This window comes from Hyperolius riggenbachi, chromosome 10, assembly GCF_040937935.1.
Source record: "Hyperolius riggenbachi isolate aHypRig1 chromosome 10, aHypRig1.pri, whole genome shotgun sequence".
NCBI classification, from domain to species: Eukaryota; Metazoa; Chordata; class Amphibia; order Anura; family Hyperoliidae; genus Hyperolius; species Hyperolius riggenbachi.
Window position 1 is genome coordinate 258195172 of NC_090655.1, and position 24472 is coordinate 258219643.

The following is a 24472-nucleotide window of genomic DNA, read 5'->3' on the forward strand; positions in this document are numbered from 1 at the left end:
TATGGTGTTCCTAATAATCCTTTAGGTGAGTGTATATATTTTAGTGAAGCTTCAGATACACTTGGATATGACAGTTCAGATAAGAGACAGCAAGCGTTCAGGTTTTGTAAAAGTCAGGCTCCTGCCTGGTTTATTAAAGCAAAAGTAATTGTTGGCAAACAAAACAATGCAATAAGGCAAAACAAAACAATGGCTCTCACAATTATAACTTCCATTACTCACTATAAAGCAGTACAGCAGGTGATAGTCCACTCAGAGATAGGCAACTTACTTAACAGTCTGCAGTAAAAGTTCCTTTTTGCCAGGCCTCTGGGGAGAGCTCTGTTCCCTCCACTCTGATCTACTTCCTGGTCAGCCAAGCTCATTTTTACTCATGAGAGCACCACACCTTGCGCAGGGGTAATACCTGGACTGGGCCAGGTGGCCAGGGAACCCTCTCACTCTTCCTGTGACCAGCTTCAGGACCCTTCAGCCAGCTCTTATAAAAGCCGAATCAACACAGAACCAACTGTGTTGGTTTGTTTTTTTGTTTTTTTCTTGGAGCTTTATCTAGCAAGGCACCTGAAATGAGGGTGGTGTTTGGAGAAGCCTGGGTTCCACTGTGCAGTGCTGATCACACGTGGGACCCAGGCAGCCAATAGGAGCGGCGCTTTTAGCCACCCCGAACTAAGCTCGGGCTTCCCGACTCCAGCTCCTGAAACAGACTCCTTAACCAGTTCTCTATCCACATATACACATTTCCTCCTAGTCACTGCTTTTGTACCAGGCTATTGTGGTGAACAGTGTCAAAAGAATTTGAAAAGTCCAAGTACATCTATAGCTTTCCAAAGATCTAAATTTTCATTCACCACTTCATAAAAGCTAAGCATGCTGGTGAGACACGACCTGTCTTTAATAAAACTATGCTGTTGAACTGAAATAAGACTATTCTGTGCTCTATAATTTTGCATAGCATCTCGTAGGATACCTTCGAACAATTTGCACACAACTGACGTTAAGCTTGCAGGTCTATAGTTTCCTGGCTCCAATTTTTTTCCCTTCTTGAGTAAGGGGAAAACATCACCTGTACGCCAGTCATAAGGAACTGACCCACTTGACAGAGAATCACAGAACATAAGAAAAAGTGGCTTATCGATAACTGAACTCAACTCCTTTTATACCCATGGGGTGGATGCCTTCTGGGCCAGGTCCCTTGTCAATCTTAATCTTATTTAAATCGTTCCTGCACACCTTTCTGTGTTAGGCAATTCATACTGAATGAGGTAGATTGGGAACAACCCAGGGCCATATTATGAGCAAAAGGCCTCACCTTGGTAAAGCCAGAAGCAAAGCAAGCATGTAAAATTTTCGCTTTAGCTCTGTCCTCCACAATCAAGTTTCCTGCCTGATCTTGTAAAATTTAAAATCACAAACACTGGTTCGCACAACAGCTGGGGGGCTGATACCTAAAAGGAAGTGCCGGTGGGCCCTGGACCTCTCACCACCAAGGAATTCACCCCCACTGCCTCTGAACTGAAAGCTAAGTGCAACACACACAATTGCTCACTCCCAGCTAAAGCAATTTCCTACCTTTATTTGGTCAAGACCTGCCTGCACGGGGCATCCCTGCTAGCCATGTAATCTACAATTACGTCCAACCGAAGCCTCCCACCTGAACGCTACCTAATTTATGCCATTCCTGCTAGATTTGTTATGGCAGGCAAAGGGTGTATACCAGTACACCTGATTGGCTGACTGGTGCCTGCTCACCAAATAAAGGTAGGAAATTGCTTTAGCTGGGAGTGAGAAATTGTGTGTGTTGATCTTGTAAAAGTCCTATATTCTCTACCTTCTTTTTTTTTTAGAGTTTATGTGTAAAAAACTTTTTGGGATTTGACTTCCAGTTTCGCAAGTCTGATTACTTTTTTTGCAGTTTTTGTTACATTCCCTATAATTCTTTAGTGTAGATGCAGTCCCCTCATTCTATAGGGCACCAAATGCATTCATTTTATACTTCATCATATCTAAAACAGTATTATTTATCTATACTGGCCTTTTTTAGATCTAGAATTTTTATTTCCATAAGGTATGTAGATTCTACAGTAGTCATTAAGAATCTGTTTGAAAGTTTGCCATTTACTTTCAGTGTCCTTGCCCTGTAATTTACTCTCCCAGCCTACCAGTCTTAGTGAGTCCCTTGTTAAAGTTAGCCCTTTTAAAACTCATAGTTTTAGTTGTCCTCTTGTTCACAACCCTGTTGAGTAGTAGGTCAAATGTTACCATTATATGGTCATTATTTCTCAAATGTTCTCGAAACTGCACATTAGATATAACATCTGGTCTATTTGAAATGATCAAATCCAGCAGAGCATCTCCCCTGGTTGGTTCGGTTACCATCTGGGTTAAATAATTGTCTTGCAGTGTGCGAGCGAGTGGCCTATATTTCCCAGTTAACGTCTGGTTAATTGAAATCATCCATAATTATGACCCTGCTTTTCTTAGCAGCTTTTTCAATCTGCTGCAATAATTGCACTTCCTCCATTTAATTTATTTGTGGAGGTTTATAACAGACCCTAATAAGCAATTGACAACTGTTATTTCCAGGATGAACACTTAGCCATAAGGATTCTACGCTGTCCCAGTCCTCAACAATGTCATCCATTGAGCTATGGAAGCCTCAACAAACATACAGACATCCCCCCCCCCATCCTTTTTTATTGGATCTATATTTTATAAAAACTCTATAATCTTCCAAATTAATTGCAGTACTGCAGTTAAACTCAGTTGCCTCCTGGTGGCAGTACAGGAAGTGGAAAGAGCACAGGATGGGAGTCTGGATGATGAGAATCAGAGAGCTGGATGAGGATCATGTGATCGGGCAAAGCGGTGGACATGTGCCAACATAAACTCATGAGTGGACCGGAGAGAGCCTATATTGGGCAATCTCTCACTACCAGCTGCACATTATTGCAGACTGTTGTGGACTTGAAGTATCAGCATCAAATTTTAAAGCAAACCAAAAGTGAAAATTAAACTCAACAGATAATGAATTGCAGATAGAGAACAGAGGCGCTAAACGGATAAAATGAACTAAAACATGTTTTAAAATATGCTTGGAAGGCAGAGGTGGGACTTACCCCCTAAAAGCAGACAGAGGAATAAAGCCAATTAAGTGTATTTCCTTCACAGAGGCGACTGGTGCATCACTGAAGACATACTGTTTATACACCTGTGTGTTGCCTGATGGGGCAGATTATACCTGCGAAACGCGTTGCAACACTTTTGGGGAGTATAGAATAAATGTGTGTCTTTTTGAAACAGACGGTTATTGTGTCTGCTTTTAGGGGGCAAGGCCACCACTGCCTTCCAAGCTTATTTAAAAAAAATGTTTAGTTCATTTTATCCTTTTAGCACTCTATCTACAAGCATTGTGTCCACCCCTGGTGGAGGGGTGATATACCCCCTTCTTTCCGATCTACACAGAGTGACTTTTAATCCTGAGTGAGGAAAGGTCTAATCTCCTCACCTGCATTTACAGTGGTTACCTATCGGGTAACCCTGGTTTGTGAGTATCTCTTTCACGTGCTTTTATATTTGCCCATTTCCAGTACATACTACACTATATTAGGCTCTCGGAGTCCCTCTTGTACTTCCCTACAAGATAATGAATTGTATGTGGAAAAACACTGGTACACAGAACTTTTCAGGAGTCTCACATTTCCAGATTCACTTTAAGGGGTTATATTCTGACTCTGAATTGTGCACAGCAGCCATACCAGTATGATACCAAATATGGGTCATTCAGCACTCAACAAAATAATTAACTTTTCAGCACTCTCTTGTTATCAGAAATGTTTGTTCACCCAGATCAAAGTGTTTTGACTTTTGTTTACTTTTAAGGGGAGCAGTGGCTGTGTTACTGCAGTTTCTGTCTCATTTGCATGGATAACACACGTAATTTTTTAACCACTACAATAGAACCAATACAAAAATTAACAAGGGCAAGTTCTAATGAGGCTTAGTACTGTATGTACCCATGTTTATCTCAACAAGTCTAGTCAGTTCAGGGACTTAAACACTTTAGCAATCCAATACAATGAGTAGCATGACAGAGTCTTCGGGATTCTATGCACTTTGCAAGAAATAAAAGAAACTTTGGAAAGGAACACTCTGACCAAGAAATTTCCCTTACACAGTACATAAGAAGGGCTTCTAACAGGAGTGAGATTTGTGTGACAAAGCTTTTTTTTTTAATATTCAAAACATTTCCCATACTCAGCACACGAATATGGCTTCTCACCAGTGTGAGACCTCATGTGTAATGAGATCATCATTTCAGTCAAAACTTTTTCTGCACACAGCACTTCAATAGGGCTTCTTATCAGTGTGGGATCTCCTATGACTGACAAGATTTGATTTACATGCAAAACTTTTCCCACACTCAGCACATGAATAGGGCTTCTCACCAGTGTGCGATCTCAAATGTCTGTCAACATCTCCTTTCCGTCTAAAGCATTTCCCACACTCAGGACATGAAAAGGGCTTCTCACCAGTGTGACATCTCACATGTCTGACCAGGTCTGTTTTGCATTTAAAACAATTCCCACATTCAGTACACAAATATGGCTTTTTAATAGTGTGAAATCTCTCATGTGAAGCAAGTTTTGCTTTCTCTACAAAACATTTCCCACACTCAGCACAAGAATAGGGCTTCTCACGAGTGTGAGATCTCACATGGCTAGCAAGGTCTCCTTTCCATCCAAAGCATTTCCCACAATGAGGACATGAAAAGGGCTTCTCACCTGTGTGAGATCTCATATGTCTGCCAAGGTATGTTTGACATCCAAAGCATTTCCCACACTCAGCACATGAATACGGCTTCTCACCATTGTGAGATCTCTCATGTATGACAAGAGCTGATTTCACTACAAAACATTTCCCACACTCAGCACATGAATAAGGCTTTTCTCCAGTATGAAATCTGCTGTGTGTGACAAGGTACGCTCGCTGTCTAAAGCATTTCCCACACTCAGCACATGAATAGGGCTTCTCACCAGTGTGTGATCTCTCATGTCTGACAAGCGCTGAACTCACTACAAAACATTTCCCACAATCAGCACAAGAATAGGGCTTGTCACCAGTGTGAGATCTCACATGTATTTCAAAGTTTGTTTTATCTACAAAAAATTTCCCACACTCAGCACATGAATAGGGCTTCTCTCTGGTATGAATTCTGCGATGTCTGACAAGGTCTGTTTGCTGTGCAAAACATTTCCCACACTCAGTACATAAATAAGGCTTCTCTCCGGTATGAAATCTGCTATGTGTGACAAGGTGTGCTCGCTGTCCAAAACATTTCCCACACTCAGCACATGAATAGGGCTTCTCACCAGTGTGAGATCTCACATGTCTGTCAAGGTCTGCTTTACATGTAAAACATTTCCCACACTCAACACATGAATATGACTTCTTTACAGTGTTAAATCTCTCATGTGAAGCAAGTCCTGATTTCTGTTCTAAACATTTCCCACACTCAGCACGTGCAAATGGCTTCTCACCAGTGTGAGATCTCTTGTGTCTTGACTGCTGAGCAAAACATTTCCCACATGTGGAACAGAAATAAGACTCTCCAGCAGGGGGAGAGCTGTGCTGGGTATGATGCCCCTCAGGGTTAGACAGGTGAGGGGAGTCTGGGGAAATATTTGGGGTAATCAGGATATCTGCAGGAGACTCTTGTTTAGTGACATCATGATCCGTTGTACAGTCTGTGGATACAGAGAGACGAGTCTTTGAGAGGTTCCTGATGCCGGGACTCCTCCCTGCAAATAGAGAAACATCAACACTTCCTGTTAGAGAATTCTGAGCGGAGGAACAATTATCATTAGGGATGGTCAGTGAGCTGCTGGTAATTCCAAGTTGATGCAAAGTTTATGCAAATGTATGGAGCTTGGAATAAAGGCAATCAAATGTATTTCCTGAGAAATGGCGTTAGTGGCATGCAGTTTGCATTACATTTGCATACAAGTACAAAGTTATTTGCATGTCATTGACCCTCCCTACACATAAAGCATTGGCCATACATGGAAAAGCAGTTGTAGAGCTTGATGAGACAATGGAAGCAATGTTTCACTCTTGTGACAACAGACCTATATGTACGAGCAATGTGGTGTCACTTAGGGTCGGTTCACTCTTGTTTTAAAACCATATTCATAGCTCCATTTTCTTTGCCCGGGCCAGAAATGGAGCCACGGATACCAATGTTAAAAATAGCGTCCGTCTTCACACACTTCAAAAAACATATCCTCCGGTTTGAAAAACTGAATGGAGAGTCCGGATTTCCACGGAGCCAGGAGACCCGCAGGGGCAATGAAAGGCAACACAAAAACGGATTTCCCTCTACAAAGAGAACTTTGCACACAAAAACGGATGCCAAAGCGGATTGCCTACTGCCTGCTCCTCCCCTCAACGTCATCTTTGCGGACCTCTTATCCCCCCCACCATAGGTAGTATAATTGCCTCCCGGTAGCCTGGAGGCGGTAGCAGCCAGGAAGGGGGGCAGTGGGCACAGCGGTGGGGAGGGGGAGGTCGGACCCCCCTCTCCCTCACCTGGGTCCCCCCATCTGCTCTCCCCCTCCAACTATTGTGCAACGTGTGGTCAGGGAGCGGGAGGGGAGTAATTACTGACCTCCGTACTACAGTGGGCGGCATTTCAGGAGGTGACGAGCAGTGGTACGCAGCGCTGGAACGTGGAAGGAAGAGGTGAGTAATTACTTCCAGTGTTCTCCCCTGGCTCCTTTAGCCGGGTGCTCCACCAAGCTAGTTTTGGTGAGCACCCGGCTGTCATCTGCTCACCTCCTCCTCCGCTGTAAGTAGAGAAGCGCCAGCCCTGCATGCTCTCATCTCACCCCACCCGGCTATTTTTTCATGCCACCCGGCTGAAAAAACATTCTGGGAAGAACACTGACTTCCCCGCCCGATGGCTGACCAAACGCTGTGCAATTGCTGGAGGGGGAGAGCGGACAGGGGACCCCCGCTGCTTTCTTCCTGACTGCTACCCCCTCCAGCTCGGAGCCCCCCCCCCCCACCCATTGCCACGGCTGGGGACACGTTTTTGACATATGTAAATGGACTGGAAATGTATGCTGCAAAAGAAAAAATTTTTGCAAAGCATATCTGTTTTTAGAAAAATGTATCAGTTTAAAACACATTCCTTTATCTCTCTCTTGTCCCTAATTGTGCAAATAAAGATATTGTGACATTACACAACACTAAATTATAGGAGCTGCGAGGTGGAGGAATCACCCATTTAGGTCATGGAGATCCAAACCCACTAATACTTCTGTAGCTGGATATAAATACACACATATATACTCCTATATATACAGTATAGCCATAGCTCTCCTCCCATCCTTCTGTCCAATGAGGAACCACGCTGCTGCACAATGCAGCTCCTATTGGACAGGAGATCACTGGGGGGCAGGGAGACCCACACAGACTCCACCTTACAATATTCTGTGACCACTGCCACCACAATCTATTTCTGGGCCCTATACTGGGCAAAACTACTGCCCCCCCCCCATAACACAAACCACAATCTGCTGAAAAAATGCTCTTTGACTCCCCAAAACAGGCAGTGTTTCCCAGTAAGAAGCAGCATTTCCCATTAATAGGCAGGGATTCCCCAACACAATTGGTAAAACTTTCCCCAAACATACTTAGTGTGAATGAGTGTGAAGGGGGAGCACTGATCCAGAATGTGGAGAAGCTTACACTTCTTTGGGATATTTGTGAGACACAAGAGGTGGGAAAGCCTCTAATCTCCTGTGGTATGTGGAAGGAACATCTATGGTGTTAGAGATTATCACCTCTTGGCATCTAAAGCGGAGTACAAACTGGTTACCTGAAAGAAGCATCTGTGATTGTTTCAGGTGAGCGTTTCCTGTACAGACATGCTGCATGGCTCCCACTGAGCGGCTTGTTCTGCCCTAGAGCCTGCTACACACATCCAATTTTGATTGGCCAATTTGACCATTTCAATGTGGCATGAGAGCTTACCAACAAAATCTATTCTTATATTCAAAATCTTTTACCCCTTGTGCTACATGGAGGTGGTCAAATTGGACAATTATGTCATGGAGAACCAGAACCACTAGGAATTTGCAGAGGGGCAGATGATTTGCATAGTCACCCATGATGCATTGTGGGGTGACGTCCTGCTCACATGAAGCTGAACACTTGGGCATATCCTCTGTATTAGGGAGGGGAAATTGTGCTTTGTATTGTTATTTCTGTAGAGGTGCTGTTTAGCCAGTTACAAGAATATCAGTGGTTTTATATCTCCATAACGTATATAAGTAATACCTCTGCTTCCCCAATCCTGTATCCTCCCCCCCCCTCCCCTGCCTGTAACAGCCCCTCCCTCCTCCTGGAAGCCCGGCACAGAGGAGGAGGGGAGGGCTGTGATTAAAGCACAGTTTTCATAGAGAGAGGACCTGTGATCACCAACAAAAGTGGGGGGCTGCACAACCCAAACAATGGACATGCCGCACCTGAATTATTAACCACTCCAGCCTCCATCACCTCTAACAGGCTAAATGCACACCTTGCAGAAACATTTTACATGCAAATTATTGGGTACTGGACCCTTCCACAGTAGAAAGAGAGGTCCGTCGCTCAAACCACCCAAAGCAATTCCAAAAACCAGGGAGTCAACCAGCAGCACTCCGATCCCCAAAGGGTGCAAACTCACTCGCGAAGAATAAAGGTAGCCGGGTCTCCACCTGGATTTGCGATTTTAGCGTTATTGCATGGTATCATAGCCACAAAACACCATAACGCTTCAGCACGCAAGCCTCTGCCAAATGCTTCACTGGACCCTTCCACCACAGTGAGGCCATCCTCTCAGAAGGGACCCTAACCTTTACTTATAATGATGGTGCTATGATTAAGGACCACTCTAGGTCCGAAACATGTCAGTGGAGTGTTCCTAATGCTGTTTTGGGATAAGGCCCTAATAAACCTCATGTGGCATTGAAGCGGACCCTTCCTTATCTCTTTGACCTGTAAACAGATGCATGAATCTGCGAGCAGCTAGGTATAAATGTGTAACTTACATTTTTGTAGACAACAAGGAGGGAAGCCAGCACATCCCATGACTAACAGCTCATATATGCAGCACCTCTAATAGGCTATATACCTACACCCCTACTAGTATTTTAGCGTGGTCTGACTTACAAGAGAAATACCAGGCCCTGCAGAGTGAAATCTTTCACTATCTTCAGATTAGACACTGGATATTGTCTCTGACCAGGAACAAAGACCTTCCCCTCCTCCTTAGATCTTACTCCGTATGAAAATATCTGCTTCCATTGCCCCAACACCAGAGGACTAATTTTTACTCTCTATTCCTTTCTTACATGTCCACAGAACCCAAAACAACACGTTTACACTTCTAGGTGGGAAGCAGACTTCCAGGGAACTAAGGACAGGGAGGACTGGTTGGACATCTGGAGTAGGATCTCTAGCTGCTAATGCAAGTTCCATACTGTGGAGGCGGCTTATTAAATAATGACCCGTTGGTACCCGGTTCTGGCCTGGATAGCCAAAGTCTACCCTACTTAAACAAGAAATTGTAGGAAAAAAGTCGAAAGGAGCCTCCGATTAATCAAAAAAATACAGAAAACTTTATTGTGGACCAGTACGCAGTAAACAACTCACATTTAAAATCAGTTAAAACTTGAGGGACCCCGGAGTACCCCACCCTCCCTACATTCATCACCAGTCATACACCACACCATCCACAACCTAATTAGCTGTTGCTGCAGCGTTAAGGACTTCTGGCTACCTATTGCTGTAGTTACAAGGTAGATGCTAGCATGCCATAGAAATGAGCCCACCTCCGTCAGGGAGTCAAAGGGCAAACTTGCCAGCAAAAATATGGCACACAAAAATATTCCAGACCTGGGTGCACCCAGATGGCGAAAGCTTTCTCACAGTGTCCCAGATAATGAAGGTTCCACTGTTGCTAATACATCCCGTTAGATTTCATGTCACTGACATCTCTCTGATGAAGCCCATTGGGCGAAACATGTAAGTGTGAGGAGTCCCAGGAGGCCGGCCTCGCCCACCCTCCGGAGCATACGAGCGCTCGATCCCCGCCGTCAAGCCTATGGAGAGTCGCGCTGGGCGGGTAGATCGCGCTCCAACACCAGCAAAGAACACGCCACTCAACTAAGCTGTGCACAGCGGTAACAGTGAGTCATAGAGCTATAAGTTTTCAATTGTGAACACTACCGCGGACCGCAGAGTGTTGGGGACCGGCAGGTCACAGCGGATGTAAGCAATGTCTTGCTCATACAATGACCTTATGTGAACTGATTAAATGGCTTGCTGGCTTCTAAGATGTGCCTATATAAGTTATGAAATCTAACGGGATGTATTAGCAACAGTGGAACTTTCATTATCCGGACACTGTGAGAAAGCTTTCGCCATCTGGGTGCACCCAGGTCTGGAATATTTTTGTGTGCCATATTTTTTCTGGCAAGTTTGCCCCTTTGACTCCCTGACGGAGGTGGGCTCATTTCTATGGCATGCTAGCATCAACCTTGTAACTACAGCAATAGGTAGCCAGAAGTCCTTAACGCTGCAGCAACAGCTAATTAGGTTGTGGATGGTGTGGTGTATGACTGGTGATGAATGTAGGGAGGGTGGGGTACTCCGGGGACCCTCAAGTTTTAACTGATTTTAAATGTGAGTTGTTTACTGCGTACCGGTCCACAATAACGTTTTCTGTATTTTTTTGGATTAATCGGAGGCTCCTTTCGACTTTTTTCCTACAATTTCTTGTTTAAGTCTAGTGCTTAAGTTTTGGAAGCCCCTGTAAGTTGATATTAAGGGAGAGCTATTGTTAAGCCCCAAAATTAATATCTAACATAGATCCATTCTTGAGGACTGTTCTTTAATTTCAAAGTCTACCCTACTGCCAACCCCTTTTGCTTTTGGGGTTGCAGGGTACCAGGCAATATGTTACACACCTGGTGGTCTTGTCCCTGCCTTATTAGATTTTGGAGTCAAGTCTACAAATTGCTATCCTCACTTTTTCACAAAACCATAATCAAAGACCCTTGGCAGGCCTTATAACATGATAAAATAGACTCACTGTCGCCATCGCAAAACAAATTGGCATCTATGGTCTTCTAGGCAGCCACAATGATGATGTCAGTTCCGCCGATCAGCAGTGGCGGATTGCTGAGACCCGGGCTGCGGACACGACTTCCGGGTCTCGGCAAGCCGCTGACATCAGTGGAACACAGGTAGCTGGGCTGTCCTCATTTGACAGGCAGAGGACGCATTCTCAATACGTATTAGCCTGCGCGTCAGCTGACTAGCTGACACACTAAATATGATTGGGTTGTTTTCAACTCTGCTTTATACTAATTAGTCACTACTTGTATTTAAACTCAGTATGCGCTCCCAGTCTTCGCCCGTGATAGTATTAGCTTTGACTTGCTGGGTGTGCGCTCTGTCTGTTTGACTCCTGTTGCTGAACCTTGCTTTAAATCCTGACCACGCTAACCTGTTTGATTCCTGTTGCTGAACCTTGCTTTGCATCCTGACCACATTACCTGTTTGATGCCTGTTGCCAACCACTGCCTGGACTCTGACTAAGTATCTCTGCTGGATTCCCTGTTGCCAACCTTGCTTCTGTTTCTGGATTACGCTGCCTTCTGCCTGGTTTGACCTCTGCTCTGGACACCGATTGCACGAACTCTGCCTGAACCGACTTTGGCTTGTCTTGACTATGGAATTTCCAGGAACTCCAACCCTGAATTGCTACAGCTCTCTGAAGCCACTGACTATCTGCATTTGCTCGTCTGGATAGCCTCATCCACTAGGCCTCAGGTGACTGTCTTACGTTACTTATATTGCTCTGTTGTGTCCATATTGCATTGCCAAGTAATCAGGATTTGCCTGGTGATTCACTATCTGTCAGATCGCATGTTACATCTAGCTGCAGGGTATTGTTAGTATATTGCTAGGTAGGAGTTTGTGCAGGTGTTACGGACTGGGCTATAGGTCAGTCATATGGGCATATGGCCTGACCTATAGTCATTGACCAGACTAACCTGACAGGTGATAGTGAAAAATTGGAAGAAACCTACAGATAACTTCGGAGAAGTAAAATCCAGAACAAATTTCTTTATGATAAATGAAAAACTAACAAGTATCCTGAGAGACAGCCACAAGAAATTCAAGAAAATCTGGGATTCCTGGCTCAAGTTACAACATCCCTCTCTGGAGGATGCTTTAATCTAAAGGCTGTGAGATAGGCTCCTCAATTCACCTTCTTTCTCTCCCTCTATCTTTTCTTCTCCTTTTCCTCACTCTCTGCTCACCCTCTTACTTACCACAAATATTCAGTCTACGCCCTTATGGGTCTCCGGGTCGACTCTGCAGATGGACCGACACTGTTAAAGCTTACCCTAGCCCCTCTCCTTGATTGGGCCAGTATTCCTATCCACTCCTATAACTGCTTCAGATAGTTGACTAAAGCTGGCCACTAACGGTCCAATTTCTAGTGAAAAATCGTTCATTACACCATCAACTAACCAATCATTGCTTCCTATCTATCACGACCACCAAGAAAATCCAAATTTTCGTTCGTCGAAAATTCATTCGGGCGACATTTTTTTCATTCGTTCATAATCGATTGTGTCCATCAATGGAGATTATTTACAACCAATCCGATCAGAATTTCTGATCGCTCAAACGATTTTTCGCTAGAAATTGGACCGTTAGTGGCCAGCTTAAGTCCTCTGAAGCACCACTAAGGTTCATCAGTACACAAAACTATACAATGTAACTAGAAGGCTTGCTGCTTCCAGCCTGTATTCAAGTTTGCATGTCAATTTCCGGTTCGTTTAGAAATTGGGGTCATTAATGCATATGAATTGCACCTGTTTGAATGCAATGTATGTAGTTAGCCTATTAGAGGTGCTGCACATATGAGCTGATAGTCATTCAGATGAGGCCTGTTACAGGATGCGCTGGCTTCTCTCCTTGCAGTGATCAGGGATGGCCTGAACTGTTCACCGAATAACGAGCGTTCACATTGGCAGACGAACACTTGGCGTGTTCTAATCCGCCCCCATAGATCATCATGTAGCTAAAATGTGATCCCTCACCCCAGAGGCAGCAGCCACATGACAGCCAATCAACTATCCCTCCCTCCTGGACCACACCTCCTATAAAAATGCCAGCACGGCATCCATTTTACAGTCTGCAGCGTGAAGCAATTTAGGGAGAGAGCTGTGCTGCTGATAGGGATAGCGGTAGTAGTTTGCTTGCTTTTCTGTGTGTTTAGTGCAGTTTCTTGCTGTTACTACAGCGTCCTGATCACCCAATAGCCCATATAAGGGCTGGTTCATTGTTTTTCTTGCTAATTGCGGTGCTGTGTGTCCACTATCCTCCAGAGCAGTTGAGGTGTTGTAGGAGAGGAGACAGGTGTACACAGCATCTGCAAGTGCTACAATACCTTCCCCAATAGCCCTTGTAAGGGCTGGTTTATTGTTTTTTTCTTGCTATTTATATTGAAGATAAGATACATAAGAAATTCCTCTAGCTGTTCTATATGATTCTATAACACAAATAAGCTGCTGATGTTTTATACCTCAGTGTTTCTGGATGTGTGTCTGGATTGTCAGAGAAATGAGGTAATTATTTACATGTTTACTGACTGTCCAGAAGTCATCTATTATCTGGGCTGGGACAAGATTCTGCAGGATCAAAGGCTGAGATTCCAAAGTGCCCCCCAATTAAAGGTATTAGTCATATCCCCCCCATCATAGGTAAACAAATTCCCCCATAGGCTTCCAGCTTCCCCACTATAGATCCTCCTCCAGTATAGGTAGCCAGATTCACTCCCAGTAATACAGGTTGCTTGATTCCCACCCCCAAATAGGTAGTCAGATTGATCCACCAATATAGACAGTGAGCCCCTCCCCCAATCCAGTACAGGTAGCCTATTCTCACCCCTAGTATAGGAACTCTGATGTTCCCTATTTAGGTAACCCAATGTCCCTCAGTACAGGCAATGACTTCCTCCCAGTACAGGTAGCTTGATCTCCATTCCCAAGTACAGAGTCAGTTTCCCTCCACCCCATATAGGTAGCCTGTTTCCTCCAAGTATAGGAGGATGTCCCCTCAGTATAGGCAACCACTTCCTCCCTCCAATATAGGTAGCTTGATACCTGCACAGTATAGGGAGCCAGATTTATCTTCAGTATAGGTAGCCTGATTCTCCCCCCCCCCCCCCCCACACACACACAGTATAAGCAGCCACTACCTCCCACTAGTATAGGTAGCCTGAAGCCCCCCAGTATAGGAAGCCTGGGATGAGAGTGAGGTAGTGCTACTCTCACCTGTAAAGGTTCCCGTAGCATCTCTCCGGCTTTTTCTCCTCAGCATCGCCTAGCATCCGGTCTCCATGGCTGCAGCAGGTACCTCACATCATGTGACTCTCCGGCACATACACATGCGTCACCAGATGAGATATTCCAGCTGCTGCCATAGAGCTAAACAGTTCTGCGCTAGAAGAGAGAAGCTGGTCGGCGAGGGAACGTGGAGAGTGATGGGAAGGGGAGTGGGGAGAGGAAAGCCCTTACTGCTCAGTGCCCAGAAGCTGATGCCTTCTGAGCCTGTACCTCGGACCAGCCCTGATTATAGTAACTGTGTAGACTGTATCCTCATAACATTCATTTTACCGCTCACATTTGTTTGGTGGTTGATGAACACCCTTGTCAGATCTGTCATTTGACTATTCACTCCCTGCCTGAAATTCATGCAGTATGGGGGCTAAGTCTTACTATTCTGGGAAAGCATGATTGCACTTGGCATAGTGGTTTTAGTAGAGGGACTTTTCAGGTACTTTTCACCTCAGTCTCCCCTCCCCCCAAACATCACTAACAGTCTTACAGCCCCTCCCCCACTTACTGGCTTTATGTGATCTATACTGTGCTCAGCAGGGACATATTTCTTATTCTGCTTAATATATATTTTCAATGTCTAATGTTTATCACTCACCTGTGCTCATCCCTGTAATAATTTCTTCCTCCTTAGATGTCCTCATCATGTCACCCTCCTCCATAGACTGCTGATCACCCCTCACATATGTCTCTTCTTCCTCTTTCTTTGTCCCAATCGTGTCACCCTCCTCCATAGACTGCTGATCACTCCTCATATATGTCTCTTCTTCTTCCTCTTTTATTGTCCTCATCATGTCTTCCTTCTCCATAGACTGCTGATCACTCCTCACATATGTCTCCTTTTCTTCCTCTTTATTTGTCACCATCATGTCACCCCCCTCCATAGACTGCTGATCACTCCTCACATACGTCTCTTCTTCCCCCCTTTTAATCACAGTGTTTACCTGTTTTCCACCCTAAGTGCACAAAATAAAAGATACTTCAAAATGGTAACACAGATAAGAAAAATCCAAAAGGAATCATGAAACAAAGTTTGGGGACTCTCTTAAAAACCCTCATTATGGCATCCTTGTAAGGTCCTTGTGTCCTTCTACATACCGCCACTCTTCCATGGAGAAACAGACTGTGACATCCTGACACCTTATAGGAACCTGACACACACAATGATACAGTCAGGACTCAGACAAAGCCCTTTCTGTTACTGAATAATGTCCCATAATTCCCTGCTCTACTCACCTCTCCTGTCAGAAGCTCAGTCATCTTCCTGGTAATTTTCAAAATCTTCTGCTTGTTGTGTCCCTCAGTTATCAGGGGTTGAGGAGGGGGCATGGTGATGGTCACATGATCACCAGATTTTACTGGAGGAAAACTCTGTATGGGGAGACCAACAATAATGTCACATAACCTCCTAGAAGCCTCCTCACCTCTCCAGTCAGCTGTGTGTTTTATTAATAGAGATAAGAGTTATGTCATGTGATCTCCCAGAATCCACCTCACCTCTCCAGTTAGCAGACAGATGATCTCCAGGATAAGGTTGAATATTCTCTTGGTCATGTGACTCTGGTCCTTGACCATCCTCAGTGGCCGTGTACAGGATTTTGCTGCCTTTTGCAAGAGAATAAAGTGACTTGTCACTTGTGGGTAGTAGGGCCATGCAGAGTATTGCAGGAAAGCATAATCAGTGGGTATATAGCTACCTGTGCACTATACTTACAGCGTGCTGCAGACCACAAGCCATCACTAATGGAGGGGTGTGGAATTTTATGGGCAATGTTAAACAGCAAGTTGGAGGTGCGAAGTTGTATGTAAGTTTGAAAATAGTAGTAATAGGAATGATCATAGATATTGTATACAGCAATAATTGTACATTAACAGGTTAGTTCCTGTTGGGCACATGCATACCTCCCAACATTTTGAGATAAGAAAGAGGTACACTTAAGCCACGCCCTAACGCAACCCTAGTCACACTACAACCACACCCCCAGCCATGCCCTCAGCACAACTATAAATATTTAATAAGAAGATAGGTTTTATAATTCAAACTACACTGGTCCATTCTATGCTGGCTCATTTTAATTCATATTTAAATTTGAAAAAAATAGAATGATATCAATTTAAAGGATTAGAATAAAGTTTAGATGAATTAACCACTTCGCATTCCAAGGCTTTTCCCCCTTAAGATTCCTGACAATTTTGGCATTTCAGAATCAGAATGACTTTATTCGCCAAGTGCGACGGGCGCCGCACCCGGAATTATTTGTGGACATAAGGCAGGTTGGCAGTGCAAACAGTACAAGTAACACTACACATAGTACAATTTCAGCGGTTACTGTTGATATAGCAATAACTTTTTTATTACTTACACCATCAGAGTGATACACATTCAGGACAATCTAGGCGTACTTTGGATAGTATTTGTTTTTCAAGAATTATTTATTTTTTTAGGCATTATATAGAGAAAAATTTGATGTAAGTACAGAAAATACACATTTTTTCATGTTTCACCGCCCACCAATTTCAAATGACAACTGCCACAGATATAAAACATCTCAAAATATGTTACTTGTCTTTTCCCGGTTAAAATGACACCCTACGTGAAATATTTCATCACTAGTTGGGAATATGGCGTACCATTATCGCCAGCTTGTGCATTTGCAGTGATTGGATCCGAATGCTATGGCGCAGTTTAGGGACCCCAGTGCTGTACAGATACATCACTAGGCATGTATATGACTATATGTACAGTGTTGGGTCCCGGAGTTGTCACCCTAGCGATCGCGCCTGATCGATACTGGCGGCAGCCATTACTGATGTCCAATAATCTTAGGGTTATGTATAGGTGACACAAGGGGTTAGTTAGATAGGAGTTAATATTTTCTTGGGGGTGGGGGAAGAGAGACACTTTGTTAATTAATGGGACAGTCACTTTAATATATTTTTTTTTTTTTTTTTTACTTTTTTTGCTCTTGCTTTCATGAATGAGTGTTGCTAGTAACAGCACTAACAGCACTCATTCACTGTTAAATGAATGCACGCTCGTGCATGCACAGTACCAATGGAGGCACGCGCGTGTACTTATGGGAACGCGCAGGTGCATGTGCGGGAGTGCTTGGTGGTGATTTAACTGCAGGACATACAGTGGTGTGAAAAACTATTTGCCCCCTTCCTGATTTCTTATTCTTTTGCATGTTTGTCACACTTAAATGTTTCTGCTCATTAAAAACCGTTAACTATTAGTCAAAGAGAACATAATTGAACACAAAATGCAGTTTTAAATGATGGTTTTTATTATTTAGTGAGAAAAAAAACTCCAAATCTACATGGCCCTGTGTGAAAAAGTGATTGCCCCGTTGTTAAAAAATAACTTAACTGTGGTTTATCACACCTGAGTTCAATTTCTGTAGTCACCCCCAGGCCTGATTACTGCCACACCTGTTTCAATCAAGAAATCACTTAAATAGGAGCTATCTGACACAGAGAAGTAGATAAAAAGCACCTCAAAAGCTAGACATCATGCCAAGACCCAAAGAAATTCAGAAACAAATGAGAACAAAAGTACTGTAATTGAGATCTATCAGTCTGGTAAAGGTTATAAAGCCATTTATAAAGCTTTGGGACTCCAGTGAACCACAGTGAGAGCCATTATCCACAAATGGCAAAAACATGGAACAGTGATGAACCTTCCCAGGAGTGGCCGGTCGACCAAAATTACCCCAAGAGCGCAGAGAAAACTCATCCGAGAGGCCACAAAAGACCCCAGGACAACATCTAAAGGACTGCAGGCCTCACTTGCCTCAATTAAGGTCAGTGTTCACGACTCCACCATAAGAAAGAGAATGGGCAAAAATGGCCTGCATGGCAGATATCCAAGGCACAAACCACTTTTAAGCAAAAAGAACATTAAGGCTCGTCTCAATTTTGCTAAAAAACATCTCAATGATTGCCAAGACTTTTGGGAAAATACCTTGTGGACCGACGAGACAAAAGTTGAACTTTTTGGAAGGTGCGTGTCCCGTTACATCTGGCGTAGAAGTAACACAGCATTTCAGCAAAAGAACATCATACCAACAGTAAAATATGGTGGTGGTAGTGTGATGGTCTGGGGTTGTTTTGCTGCTTCAGGACCTGGAAGGCTTGCTGTGATAGATGGAACCATGAATTCTACTGTGTACCAAAAAATCCTGAAGGAGAATGTCCGGCCATCTGTTCGTCAACTCAAGCTGAAGCGATCTTGGGTGCTGCAGCAGGACAATGACCCAAAACACACCAGCAAATCCACCTCTGAATGGCTGAAGAAAAACAAAATGAAGACTTTGGAGTGGCCTAGTCAAAGTCCTGACCTGAATCCTATTGAGATGTTGTGGCATGACCTTAAAAAGGCGGTTCATGCTAGAAAATCCTCAAATAAAGCTGAATTACAACAATTCTACAAAGATGAGTGGGCCAAAATTCCTCCAGAGCGCTGTAAAAGACTCGTTGCAAGTTATCGCAAACGCTTGATTGCAGTTATTGCTGCTAAGGGTGGCCCAACCAGTTATTAGGTTCAGGAGGCAATTTCTTTTTCACACAGAGCCATGTAGGTTTTTAGTTTTTTTTTCTCACTAAATAATAAAAATCATCATTTAAAACTGCATTTTGTGTTCAATTATGTTATCTTTGACTAATAGTTAACGGTTTTTGATGAGCAGAAACATTTAAGTGTAACAAACATGCAAAAGAATAAGAAATCAGGAAGGGGGCAAATAGTTTTTCACACCACTGTATGTACAGGGGGGGGGGTTCAAGTACGATGTCAAATTCACGTCCTGAAATCTTCAGTGGTTAAATACATTTTTCAGCAGAAAACAATGTATATTTGCACAGATCTGTACATCGGTCCTGAAAAGAGGACAAATAAGGTAGAAAGACGGACAGAGGGACTGAGTTCCTAAAGAGGGACTGTCTTTCAGAAAAGGGACAGTTGTTAACTATGGCACTAGGCAGAAGGAACAGCACTAATAGGCAGTTTAAGGGACACAACAGTAGGAGTAGGTATGTAAATGATTACAGAGAAATAATACAGGAAATAGTGCTAAGGAACAGGCTTGCAGTAACATACAGCAGGAATAGTGAGCACTAGGCACTAAGTGGCAGGATGCAGCAAGGACAGCACTAATGCACAGGTCACTGTGGGACAGTGGGTATTGATAACATCTTTACATTGATAATAAGGCAGGACAACGCACTCCCATGTGTCTCCCTCTATCCACACACAGCAGGAGGGCCTCCATGCCTTTCTCAGCTACCTGGTCTGAACAGAGCCAGTGACCGACATGCCATCTCCAGTTGCTGTGCTCGCTACACACAGGCCATCATGGGAGATGCTGTAACCCCCCCCCCCCCCCCCCCCAGCAGTATAAGTCAAGAGTATCCCACAGCAGAAGCCTTACCTTGCCGGGCACTGCCATGAATCTTCCTGTCACCGCTGCTCTATAGACCGCCATCTGCTCGCGTAGAGCAGAAGGAGATGCCCACCAGTAGGGGGAGCAGCGCCTGTAGGATTCACAACAAGCAATGCCTGGAGAGGTGAGAGATGCAAGGCTTCTGTTGCGCAATACTCTGCATTAATAGAGTCGAGGCGAGTGGAGCAGGTGGGTGGTGCCAGGATACAGAGATGGCAATGCGGGACGTGGGACAAGACCCCCCAAACCGTAGATGTCCCGTGAAAAATGGAATGGTTGGGGGGTCTGTGCATGCTTGTCCACAACTAAGCCTTAATGTAAATATACGTGAGTAATGAGATTGTTAGTTACACATATCAGATATTACCAATAGAACACTAACAATGAGGGCACTTTGCTATTAGATTTATATTAGCAATTTATGCAATTTATAAGTAATGCAAGTTGTATGCAAAGTTATGCTTTTGCTTGATTACACTAGTTGTGTATCAATTTAACACTAAAAATGACTGCACTTTATTATTAGATATATACATGTAATATATGAATAATGCAAGTTGTATGCACCAGGGAGTGACAACAATGGGGGAGGGGGCGGCACTAGAGCACCGAGCAGTAACAAGGTGGGAGGGGGGGGCAGCACTAGAGGACCAGGGAGGGACAGCCATATGGGTGGGCAGAGGGTAAGCTATAGAGGGTAGGGTAACACTGTGTATAGCGAGGGGGGGATGCGGAGTGAGGGGTGTAAGTGATAGGGGGTTGGGTGTAAGGGAGGTGAATGTAACTTACAAGAGGGAGGACAGATGAAAGAGTATTGGATGGGAACATAAGTGTAATGTAAGATTTCTGCTGTGTAAGGTGAAGGCGTGTAGATTAGTGGCCACTCCCACAGGGTGGGCGTTCTAAAATATAGGAAACACCCACAGGATGTGAAAGCTGAGGAAAGGATATGACATCATAAGTAGTCACCCTCCAGGTCCTTTCTCTAGGATTTAACAATTCCTGCTTGATCATTATGAACCCGAGGCGTAAAATCCTACAAAAACTACAAACTTACCTAAGCAGAGGGAGGCCTCTGGATCTTACTGAGGCTTCCCTCAGCATTCTCTGGTCCCCGATGCCTCTTACAGCCTCTCCAAAGATTACTAAGAAGGCATTGATTGGGGCCATGCTCCTCAGCTGCATAAGTATTCTTGTATACAATATCCATACTCCTGCTATTACTATTCTCATACCCATGTCTGTACTAATCTCCCCACTGCTCCCCCATACCCATGTCTGTACTAATCCCTCCACTGCTCTCCCATACCCATGTCTGTACTAATCCCCCCCACTGCTCCCCCATACCCATGTCTGTACTAATCTCCCCACTGCTCCCCCATACCCATGTCTGTACTAATCCCCCACTGCTTCCCCATACCCATGTCTGTACTAATCTCCCCACTGCTCCCCCATACCCATGTCTGTACTAATCCCTCCACTGCTCTCCCATACCCATGTCTGTACTAATCCCCCCACTGCTCCCCCATACCCATGTCTGTACTAATCCACCCACTGCTCACCCATACCCATGTCTGTACTAATCCCCCCACTGCTCCCCCATACCCATGTCTGTACTAATCCACCCACTGCTCTCCCATACCCATGTCTGTACTAATCCCCCCACTGCTCCCCTATACCTATGTCTGTACTAATACTCCCACTGCTCCCCTATACCCATGTCTGTACTAATCCCCCACTGCTACCCCATACCCGTACTAATCCCCCCACTGCTCCCCCATACCCATGTCTGTACTAATCCCCCACTGCTCCCCTATACCCATGTCTGTACTAATCCCCCCCCCACTGCTCCCCCATACCCATGTCTGTACTAATCCCCCCCACTGCTCCCCTATACCCATGTCTGTAGTAATCCCCCCCACTGCTCCCCTATACCCATGTCTGTACTAATCCCCCACACCCATGTCTGTACTAATCCCCCCACTGCTCCCCCATACCCATGTCTGTACTAATCCCCCCACTGCTCCCCTATACCTATGTCTGTACTAATCCTCCCACTGCTCCCCTATACCCATGTCTGTACTAATCCCCCACTGCTACCCCATACCCATATCTGTACTAATCCCTCCACTGCTCCCCCATACCCATGTCTGTACTAATCCCCCCACTGCTCCCCCATACCCATGTCTGTACTAATCCCTCCACTGCTCCCCCATACCCATATCTGTACTAATCCCTCCACTGCTCCCCCATACCCATGTCTGTACTAATCCGGCCACTGCTCCCCTATACCTATGTCTGTACTAATCCTCCCACTGCTCCCCTATACCCATGTCTGTACTAATCCCCCACTGCTACCCCATACCCATACTAATCCCCCCACTGCTCCCCCATACCTATGTCTGTACTAATACTCCCACTGCTCCCCTATACCCATGTCTGTACTAATCCCCCACTGCTACCCCATACCCGTACTAATCCCCCCACTGCTCCCCCATACCCATGTCTGTACTAATCCCCCACTGCTCCCCTATACCCATGTCTGTACTAATCCCCCCCCACTGCTCCCCCATACCCATGTCTGTACTAATCCCCCCCACTGCTCCCCTATACCCATGTCTGTAGTAATCCCCCCACTGCTCCCCTATACCCATGTCTGTACTAATCCCCCACACCCATGTCTGTACTAATCCCCCCACTGCTCCCCCATACCCATGTCTGTACTAATCCCCCCACTGCTCCCCTATACCTATGTCTGTACTAATCCTCCCACTGCTCCCCTATACCCATGTCTGTACTAATCCCCCACTGCTACCCCATACCCATATCTGTACTAATCCCTCCACTGCTCCCCCATACCCATGTCTGTACTAATCCCCCCACTGCTCCCCCATACCCATGTCTGTACTAATCCCTCCACTGCTCCCCCATACCCATATCTGTACTAATCCCTCCACTGCTCCCCCATACCCATGTCTGTACTAATCCGGCCACTGCTCCCCTATACCTATGTCTGTACTAATCCTCCCACTGCTCCCCTATACCCATGTCTGTACTAATCCCCCACTGCTACCCCATACCCATACTAATCCCCCCACTGCTCCCCCATACCCATGTCTGTACTAATCCCCCACTGCTCCCCTATACCCATGTCTGTACTAATCCCCCCCCCCCCCCCCCCACTGCTTCCCCATACCCATGTCTGTACTAATCCCCCCCACTGCTCCCCTATACCCATGTCTGTAGTAATCCCCCCCACTGCTCCCCTATACCCATGTCTGTACTAATCCCCCACACCCATGTCTGTACTAATCCCCCCACTGCTCCCCCATACCCATGTCTGTACTAATCCCCCCACTTCTCCCCTATACCTATGTCTGTACTAATCCTCCCACTGCTCCCCTATACCCATGTCTGTACTAATCCCCCACTGCTCACCCATACCAATGTCTGTACTAATCTCCCCACTGCTCCCCCATACCCATGTCTGTACTAATCTCCCCACTGCTCCCCCATACCCATGTCTGTACTAATCCCCCCACTGCTCCCCCATACCCATATCTGTACTAATCCCTCCACTGCTCCCCCATACCCATGTCTGTACTAATCCCCCCACTGCTCCCCCATACCCATGTCTGTACTAATCCCTCCACTGCTCCCCCATATCCATGTCTGTACTAATCCCCCCACTGCTCACCCATACCCACGTCTGTACTAATCCCCCCACTGCTCACCCATACCCATGTCTGTACTGATCTCCTCACTGCAATCTATACTTTAACGTGTGCAAATCGCAATGGGCATACATTTGCTTTTATGCAATATAATCAGAATCACAAAATTACCTCTTCCAACAAAACGTTCGCTTCCCATCCTGCAACTAACTACATTTGTCCTCTCTTTGGTTTTCTTTCTTCCTATCTATGCGTTCCACCTGGGAGAAGAATGTTCGCCATCTTGTGGTGAGTGGGCTAACTGCAACCTCTGTTTGTGGAATCACCTCTGCACTCAGCTATCTCATTTAAACTATTACAGTAGAGTCTCATTTATCCTATACAGGCGTTGAATATAACACTAAACTCCACCACGGATGACAGGCAAAGTGGGTGAAAATCACTTATGAATCGTCCAGGCTCGGGTCTTCTTCACTCCTGCACGGCTCCTACGCGCCACATGTCCCAATGCGGTTCAAATAAAAAGCAGAGCAGCCATATGATACCGCGAAGCTGCTGGTAACTGTAGTAGAGAAGAAGAGCAGCTACCGGAAGATTTATATGTCACTTCTGCTGCACAGTACTCGGCAAATAGATATAGGAATGCCTCCATTCTCCCCCGGCAAGGCATGCTGGTTAGTTGAGACTGCAAGCTACCTGAGTTCACTTAACTGGGCCTCTACTGTATTACCATTATTATTATTAGGGATGGCTCTGCCTAGGAGAACTCACAGAGAAGCATGTAATCAGGTGATAGCTTTTGTAAGGTTCTCATGTACTGTGATGATTTTCTGGATTAACGCACGATCATGATCAACAAATCTGAGCCTAAAGGTGCGTACACACATGCGACTAT

At 45.1% G+C, this 24472-nt stretch overlaps 2 protein-coding genes across 2 annotated transcripts in view; both read right to left on the reverse strand.

Annotated features, from left to right (window-relative positions):
- The window catches only part of LOC137537127 (uncharacterized), a 627974-nt gene that overhangs the window by 218551 nt on the left and 384951 nt on the right, over positions 1-24472 (reverse strand). The window lies entirely within an intron of this gene.
- Positions 103-23784, reverse strand: LOC137535341 (zinc finger protein 665-like). Its single transcript, XM_068257168.1, has 5 exons — positions 23749-23784; positions 15960-16067; positions 15699-15833; positions 15061-15418; positions 103-5798 (listed from the first exon to the last, which is right to left on the reverse strand). Exons 2-5 carry the CDS (start codon positions 16035-16037, stop codon positions 4345-4347), a joined length of 2025 nt encoding a protein of 674 aa, XP_068113269.1. The 5' UTR covers positions 16038-16067; positions 23749-23784; the 3' UTR covers positions 103-4344.

What these genes read in the sequence shown, in the direction of transcription:
- LOC137535341 (XM_068257168.1), bottom strand. Translation starts at nt 16,037, where the DNA reads ATGGTCAAGGACCAGAGTCACATGACCAAGAGAATATTCAACCTTATC. An exon ending in TCTGTCTGCTAACTGGAGAG is followed by an intron (nt 15,834 to 15,959) that starts GTGAGGTGGATT and finishes CTCCCCATACAG; the next exon opens with AGTTTTCCTCCAGTAAAATC. An exon ending in CTGAGCTTCTGACAGGAGAG is followed by an intron (nt 15,419 to 15,698) that starts GTGAGTAGAGCA and finishes TTGTGCACTTAG; the next exon opens with GGTGGAAAACAGGTAAACAC.